Source organism: Megalobrama amblycephala, linkage group LG7 (genome assembly GCF_018812025.1).
Source record: "Megalobrama amblycephala isolate DHTTF-2021 linkage group LG7, ASM1881202v1, whole genome shotgun sequence".
Taxonomy (NCBI): Eukaryota; Metazoa; Chordata; class Actinopteri; order Cypriniformes; family Xenocyprididae; genus Megalobrama; species Megalobrama amblycephala.
This window is the reverse complement of record NC_063050.1, coordinates 56927312-56935311: the sequence shown is the minus strand read 5'-3', so window position 1 is coordinate 56935311 and position 8000 is coordinate 56927312. Positions and strand designations below refer to the sequence as shown.

The window sequence follows — 8000 nt, the reverse complement described above, 5'->3', positions numbered from 1 at the left end:
AATAGCCAACAATGCATTGTAAGGAACAAAATGATCAATTTTTCTTTTATGCCAAAAATCATTAGGATGTTAAGTAAAGATCATGTTCCATGAAGATATTTTGTAAATTTCCTACCGTAAATATATCACAAAATAATTTTTGTATGTAATATGCATTGCTAAGGACTTAATTTGGACAACTTCAAAGGCAATTTTCTCAATATTTAGATTTTTTGCACCCTCAAAAAGTTGGATCTCAGTCAAATATTGTCCTGTCCTAACAAACCATACATCAATGGGAAGCATATTTATTCAGCTGAGTTATAAATCTCATTTTCAAAAAATTGACCCTTATGACTGGTTTTGTGGTCCAGGGTCACATATATACTCCAATCTCTCCATAGTACTGAAAACATCTGCTTAGAAAGGGTATACGATTCCTAATTCATCATTTTCATCAAGAAATGCATTTCATATGAAATTAACCTTTTGATTTCTTAAGCACAAGATTCTCCATCAAGGCACGGTAAGACATTTTCTTAGTATTTTACAGGGTCTGTTTTTATTTAATAATTTTGTGCTAATACGTGCAAACTTGTTTTCCTTAAGCAGCTATATTTATTTTAACATCAGCACGGCTTTATTTACAATGCAGACAATCCAGATTTGTTTTTCAAATCCCATCTGGAGGAATTACTGTTCATACTGTTTTATTTTCAATCAGTCCGAATCAAATCTGTTGAGCTGAAAGATGACAAAACAATGTGAATTCCAATCTGACTGTTCATACCGGAATGGATACCACTTGAAAGCACATATACATATGCAGAAGTGTAAAACGGCAAAAACATTAAATAAATGTTTTGAAATATCATTTCAAAACCACAGGTAAATAAGTTGATTTGTAATTTGTAAATGTAAAAAAAAAAAAAAAAAAAAATCTTATTTGGTCAGCCATTATGTGGTTTGAAATCTGAATAAAATTTCTGATTCAAAGGATCGTGTCAATCGCAACATGTTATATAATAGGTATCTGAAGATTTGGTGAGTTGGCCAGTCCAGTTATCACACTGTCAAACCATTGTTGTAGAAGGTTTCAGTCCTAAAGATTGTTTCTAAAACAAATGGGAATTGCCTGCAATGTGAACACGGCATTGGTTCATTAAAAAAAAAAAAGCTGTCCATGAGCCCCAGCCATACAGACCTTCACCTCCTCTACCTCTGCCAGCAGTGTAGTTTGGAAAGCCGGTGCATAAAGTTCACATCAGTCACATCTCCTATCATCAGATTCTCATGGTGCCCGAGTAAATCCTCACCTCATCCAGCTCTGTCAGTAATGTGGTGTTAAAAGCTTTCTGAAAGTTCTCTATAAATACCAGGTCGGACTGATACCGGACCTTGTTTGCAAAGATTACAGTTGTCTCCGGTCTACAGAAGTGACGCATGGTTTCGAGAAGCTCTGCGAGATAGTCGTGGTGATAGACCACATCAGCTGCCAACACATAATCGTATTGGTGGGTGGAGCGGGGAAACACCTCCTCCAGTTTGTGGCCCCATGCCAATGCTGTAACCTGAGGCTCATGTCTTCGCTGCCACCTGGTGTTCCGGTTCAAGTTGTACGTCAGATTTCCAAGGATTTCTGGCAGATCTGTGGCTGTCAGTTTAGCACCTACAAATCAAAGCATTATTTAGTTTTGCTTTGTCTAAACCAGAAGTGTCCAATACTGCTCCTACAGGACCACTATACTACAGAGTTTTGCTCCAATCCCAATTTAACACACCTGAACCAGCCATTCAAGGTCTTTCAGGATTGCTAGAAATGTCCAGATTGGATCTAAACTCTGCAGGATGTTGGCCCAGGATTGGTCACCCCTGGTATAGAGTAGCTCAGGGATGATTACATCAGATATCAAGACTGCGTTCTACTTCACTTTTTTTATACTTCACTTCCCTTGCTAACTTCTGTCTCATTGACTCGGATTTACGTCATAGCTTATGTTACATGAGCGCCTACTACTATCAGAACCCGTGGAGTGGGTTGAATTGGAATGTCCTAAGGCCTTAATCACTTGGAATCACCTATGGAGCTGATTTATTGTTTACGTTAGGGAGGCACTGATATGAACATTTTGGCGGATACCGATAACTGATGAATCTAAATCCAAATTTTTATATAATTTTTGAGAGCCTGATTACAAAAGTCTCACCATTAAAAGTCATTCAGTATGCCTATAGGTATGCTTGGGCTGTGAGAGAAAATATGTAACATTGCACAAAATTTTAATACAGTTACCTACTGTCTAACAAACAGTCAGCCTGAGGTAGTATTAACTACATAGAGTATTATGTGGTTAAATCTTAGCAGATTATTCACTTCTGCAATAATCTGCTGAGTACTTTGGGGAACATTTGTAAGTGGGTATCTAAAAGCGAAGTAGAACACTCCCCAAGACTTACCTAGAAGTGTGGCAACTATCGAGAGGAGGCCTGTTCCTGCTCCAAGCTCCAGGGTTGATTTGTCAAGTAGATTGATCTGCTGTCGGCCCGTTGCGGTGGCCAGGAATCGGCAAAGGGCCACTGCCTATGACATTCAAAACCAAGTGTTCATAGACTCCATGCATTTTACCTTTGCACTAAGTACACACAGTTTCTTCTTTATTGGATTGGTTGGCCTAATGGTACTGAATGTTTCATGCTCACCGCTGGCCATACTACGCTGCCATAATGGTCTATGGATTCCTGAATCCTGATTTCATGACCCAGAAAGTAGTAGATCTCCGTGCCATGACTGTAGTAGACAGAGGGAGCCCAGGATCTCTGTTCAGCTGGTTCTGTCTTGTCAGGTTCAGCTGAGGGAAAGAAGAGTATCCAATTAAATAGGTTTCCATACAAGCACATTGGTATTAGGGTCACTGTGATTTTGCCAAGTAAGACACATTTTGTTGATCCTGGAACAATATTCCTGTCCGACAGCATAGCCCTACCCTTAAACCTAACCATAACTTGTAAACCTAACAAATTGTAAATCTGACCTTCAAATCTGATGACTGGAATGTTCCAGATTCTACAATGTTGATCCAGCAACATATACTTGGTGAAATCATGTTCACCTTGGTATTACAGTTTACAGTTTGCAAGCCTTACCTTCTTCCTCTTCCTCCACAGTTGTTCCATAATCCTGGAGTTCTTCCTCTTCCTCCACAGATCTTTCATAATCCTGGAGTTCTTCCTCCACAGATCTTCCAGAATCCTGGAGTTCTTCCTCTACTTGTTTCTCCTTTGTGATGTTTTCTAAGCTTTGAGTATCGTCACATTCCTGCTCTTGTTCCACTTCCTCTGCATTGTTTCTTGTCTCGCTTGTAGTGTTTGGTTCTCCAGCATCCTGCTTGCTTGACTCAAGGTCACAGTTGTCCTCCACTTTCTCGCTCGTCTCTTGAACCTGGTCACCTTCCTTCTCTGGTGTTTTGCTGGTTGCTACATAAATCCTCACATCATCCAACTCTTCAAGCAGCGTGATATCAAAATATCTGAGGAAGTTGTCAATGAAGCCCAGATCTGAGGCATAGCGGACCTTGTTCGCCCAGACAAGAGTAGTTCCCGGCTGGCAGAAGTGACGCATGGTGACCAGCAGCTCGGCCAAGAAGTCGTGGTGATAGACCACATCAGTCGCAAACACATAATCATACTGGTGTGTGGATTTAGGGAAGGTCTCGTCCAGCTTGTGACCCCAGAAGAGTTTTGCCACCTGGGGCTCGTGCCTCCGCCGGCCTCTCGTGTTCCTGTTGAGGTTGCATGTCAGATTACTCAGAATCTCGGGTAAATCCGTAGCTGTTAGTTTGGCACCTGTAGAGCAATTTCAGTGATTATCTTGCAAGATACAAAATCAAATAGATTAACACCTCAGTCTCATCACAACACTTACCCAACAGCGTGATGACAACCGAAAGTATGCCAGTTCCAGCTCCAAGCTCAAGTACAGATTTGTCGAGTAAGTCAATCTGTTGGCGACCCTGCGGTGTTTCTAAGAATCGGCAAAGTGCAAGTGCCTATATGGAAAGGACACAAATCACATTTTAAAGGTGCACCGTGTCTGCTTTGCTCGATTCTATGCCTGTTATCTTGGACTTTATACTGACACCAATTGCCTTGGATGCAGCAGCACACAAAAGGAAGTTCTTTGGTTACTAATTTCAATGTAGATATACTCTGTGTATTTGTCTCACATTATTTCTGCAGCTGAAAGTGTCTCACCGCTGGCCATATAGTAGCACCGTAAGAATCGATCGACTCCTGAATTGTGATTTCCTGTCCCAAAAAATTGTAAACTTCTTTCCCAGGTGTGTAGTAAATAGTTGGTGCCCATGATCTCACATATTCATTCTCTGTGTTTCCTTTCTCTGAAAGAAAAGGCCAAATCAGACTTTTAATTTATTAGAGAAGCGACTGTGGTCTAATTTTCAGAATGTGTTACTGACCAGATTTCTGCTCTACTAATGTTGAATCCATCTCAGAGCAGCTGTCGTTCTCTTCATCTCCACTGTCCTCACTTTCAAAGTTTGTGTTTTCCTCCTCTTCTTCTTCTGTATTGTTCACATTTTCATCCTCCAAATTTTCCATATCAGCACACCCTGGTTTCATTTGCACATTTTTCTTTTCATATTCTTGCATCTGTTCTACTGTCAGTTTAATCTTTCCTTCAATAATATCTCGCTTTGACTCTTTCTTGACCGCTTCATCTTGGCCCTCTCCTTTCCTCGCAACCCCTTTGGTCTCTTTTGACGTCGCTAGTCCACTTTCATCTCTTGCGGTGGCAGAGTAAATTTTAACCTCTTCGTTGTCTGCCAGCAGGGTGGTGTTGAACGTTTTTTTGAAGTTCTCCAAAAAAAATAGATCAGAATCAAAGCGGGTCTTGTTGGCCCATATGAGGGTTGTTCCGGGCTGGCAGAAGTGGCGCATGGTGACCAGTAATTCTGCTAGGAAGTCATGATGATAGACCACATCGGCTGCTAAAATGTAGTCGTATCTGTAGACTGAATGAGGAAAGGTCTTATCGAGCTCATAACCCCAAGAGAGCTCCGCCACCTGCGGGGTGTATCTGCAGTGGCCCCGTGTGTTTCTGCACAGGTTGCATCTCAGGTTCCCGAGGACCTCCGGCAGGTCTGTTGCTGTCACCCAACCCCCTGGAGATGATTTATATTGGTGTGAATATGCATAACACAACCATAATGCTCACAATATGTTTTGAACAATCAGAATTGTTAGTACATACCCAACAGACTGGCCACGATGGACACAAGACCCGTGCCGGCTCCAATCTCTAGCACCGCCTTGTCAAGAAGATCAACCGTCGCTCGATTGGACTCAAGGTAGTGACACAGAGCCAGAGCCTACATAAGAATTCATGATGATTATTTTATGATGATACATCAATCAGCAACAAATGTAAAAAGGGTTGGAAGTTTGTTGAGGCCCCCTAGTGGGTCCTGGCCCCTGGTTGAGAACCACTGCTCTAGACTAGAGGCATCAAATGTAGTCGTGAAAATGATTAGTTTCGGACTGGTTTCTCAAACACTCTTACCACCGGCCAGTCCCTGTCTACCATTGGTCAGTCAGTCAGTTAGTCCTGCTCCAAACTCACGTGCATTGGTTGAGTCAGACAAGCAGATCAATGTTGTGATAGTGTCACAGTGTTTCACTCTTCGGGAATTGAACTACCAATGACTGACTGACAGACTAACACGAAACTGATGCACCAGAAAGTATTTGAACATCCAAACTAATGAACAGGGTTATCTATAATATTTCAAATATGTTATAAAGTAATTGTCTTACTGCCGGCCAGATGACAGAACCAAATGAATCGAGGGACTCCCAGATTCTGATCTCATGACCAGCAAAATAATGGATCTCCTTTCCAATGGTGGACAGTACAGTGGGCTCCCAGGATGCCTTGCACACACGGACTTCAACTTCTGTTCAATATAACCAGTGAAAAACAGATGCATTCCTCATTAAAATCTTTACAGAAGTAGAGTTGTGTTTGCATTTAGAGTTTAAGAGAAGGTAATTTTGGGATTATTTGACAATATTTTTTAAGTGATTTACCATCTGTATCATCTTCCCCAGTTTTCAAGCTCTCCTCCATCTCTGCTGCATTTCTAGACGGACAACAATCCATGATGATATCTGCTCGCTGACAGGACGGACTGATTTAAAACAAAACAATTTTTTGTTTTATGTTGACCTGTTAAAATCTACTGATGCTATATTTTCTCAAACATTGTTTTGTCAGATTACTTCATGATGTCTGCAGGTGAAACAATGAAACAAGACAATAACAAAAACAGTGAAGTGCATAATGTGATGTTATCAGCATGTCTTTTTAAAAATAGGACATTGCATTTGGAGAAACGTCAACAACAAGGTACTTCAGAACCTTAAATAGTAAGCAAGTGAAAAGGAATTGGTGCAATCAGATAAACTAGAGCAGCTTTTAAAGGTCAAAAGTGTCCAAATTTACCTGAAATCACCTCTTACTGTATTTCCTCAAATGCATTTCATAGATTCAGATGCATCTTCATCTGGTTTAAATCAGCCAAGGGTCTTCTGACTGCAAAGGTGGGTTTTACTTGATTCTGTCCGGTCCACAGCTCTCCGGTTAGTGCTTCTGCAACTGCATCCTCAGCGAGGTTATAGACGAGCATCATCCAACACTCCGGCGTCACACTGGGATGACTATATTTAGCTGAAGATTCATGAAGCAGTGGCACAGACATCCACACAAACACAGAGAAATAGAGCATGATGTAGGTGATGGGCAGTGCAGGTCTATATGAGGAATCAAGTTTCTGTTGGCACAAAGAGATCAGGAAAATAAACACTAAAGCCCTGAGATAACGGAGCTATTCAGAATGCTAACGCCTGCAATCTGTTTGTATAGTAAGATAATATAGCACTGGTTTGACTCTAGGAAGTTCCACACGTCTCACACATTATCATGCATGACAATAACTCCATTCTCACTGCATATGTTGTTTCTTATTGCTCAGAACTTAAAGTAAAACATACACTGCATATATTGCATTGTACAAATATTTTACTTCTGGGTGAATCTTACAAAGACTGCTAAGAACATACATGTATGTTCAGGTCATGTTTCCCCCAAAAATCAAAAGAAAGAAAAACAATCGATGGTTTCTTCAAAACGGTTCATTGAGATTTTATGCTCATCAACATCATTATCTTCACATTATCATAACCAAAAGCAATATCAAAGTTCCAGTGATCATCTGAGCCAATTTTAAAATGGATATATCTTCAGTATAAAATATTGACTGTGGTCAGCATGCAGAGAGTAATCAGGAATACTAAGAATTTTGTTTCTAGGACAAGAAGTTCAAAAGTTATAACCACTAGAAAAGTGGATTTTTGAAATGGTGATGGCGCTATAGAGTTCATCCTAGAGACCCCAAAGTTGGTCAGATTACTGTTGAGGACCTCCTCTATCAGTGTACCAAATGTCATCATTTTCCTATGTACGGTTGATAGGGCTGCCATAGACTCCCATTCAGGAAGAATAACAAGAAAACCAACAAGGTTCCCTAATTAAATCATTTAAATGTAATAATTTATACATCATTGCATTATTTATTGTAATGCATACATATATAGTTTTTTATTGTTTTTGTGGTGCAATGTAATATGTACATGTAAAATTCAGATTCATGTGAGATTATTTTTTGCCCTAATAATTATATCCCTATCGGTTTCTATGATTCCAGGCAGATGGCATGTGCTAAATGGATTCCACAGAAGGGAAACCCAATATAACACTCATATCTCCCAAGGCCACGAGTTCAACACTGGTAAACTCTCATCCAACTGCCTTTAAATCCTCGCTGTATGTTCTCCAGTTTCTAGTATGACTGTCAAAACCCTCTGGAATCGGCTGGCGATTGAACGCCTTCACCATGTAGGGTCCTGGTATATTTTGGTGGTCTGGCACTTGGAGACATTGAGCA

The 8000-nt window shown here is 40.5% G+C and overlaps 1 protein-coding gene across 2 annotated transcripts; it reads right to left on the bottom strand.

Moving 5' to 3' along the window:
* Positions 1-271: 271 nt before the first annotated feature.
* LOC125273001 lies at positions 272-6708 on the bottom strand. Of its 2 annotated transcripts, none has more exons than XM_048198219.1 (11): positions 6510-6708; positions 6085-6185; positions 5812-5951; positions 5249-5366; positions 4455-5159; positions 4231-4376; positions 3902-4025; positions 3124-3822; positions 2680-2828; positions 2437-2560; positions 272-1648 (listed from the first exon to the last, which is right to left on the bottom strand). In XM_048198219.1, exons 1-11 carry the CDS (start codon positions 6533-6535, stop codon positions 1263-1265), a joined length of 2718 nt encoding a protein of 905 aa, XP_048054176.1. In that variant the 5' UTR covers positions 6536-6708; the 3' UTR covers positions 272-1262. The 2 variants fall into 2 exon arrangements, with proteins under 2 accessions (XP_048054176.1, XP_048054177.1); XM_048198220.1 differs by having other exon boundaries at positions 6500-6706.
* Positions 6709-8000: the final 1292 nt, after the last annotated feature.

Bases quoted from the DNA above. Each gene is read 5' to 3' on its own strand.
- LOC125273001 (XM_048198219.1), bottom strand. From the start codon at position 6,535: ATGCATTTGAGGAAATACAGTAAGAG. The intron at 5,952-6,084 runs GTAAATCACTTA...TATATTGAACAG, and splicing joins TGGGGAAGATGATACAGATG to AAGTTGAAGTCCGTGTGTGC. The intron at 2,829-3,123 runs GTAAGGCTTGCA...TCTTTCCCTCAG, and splicing joins TGTGGAGGAAGAGGAAGAAG to CTGAACCTGACAAGACAGAA.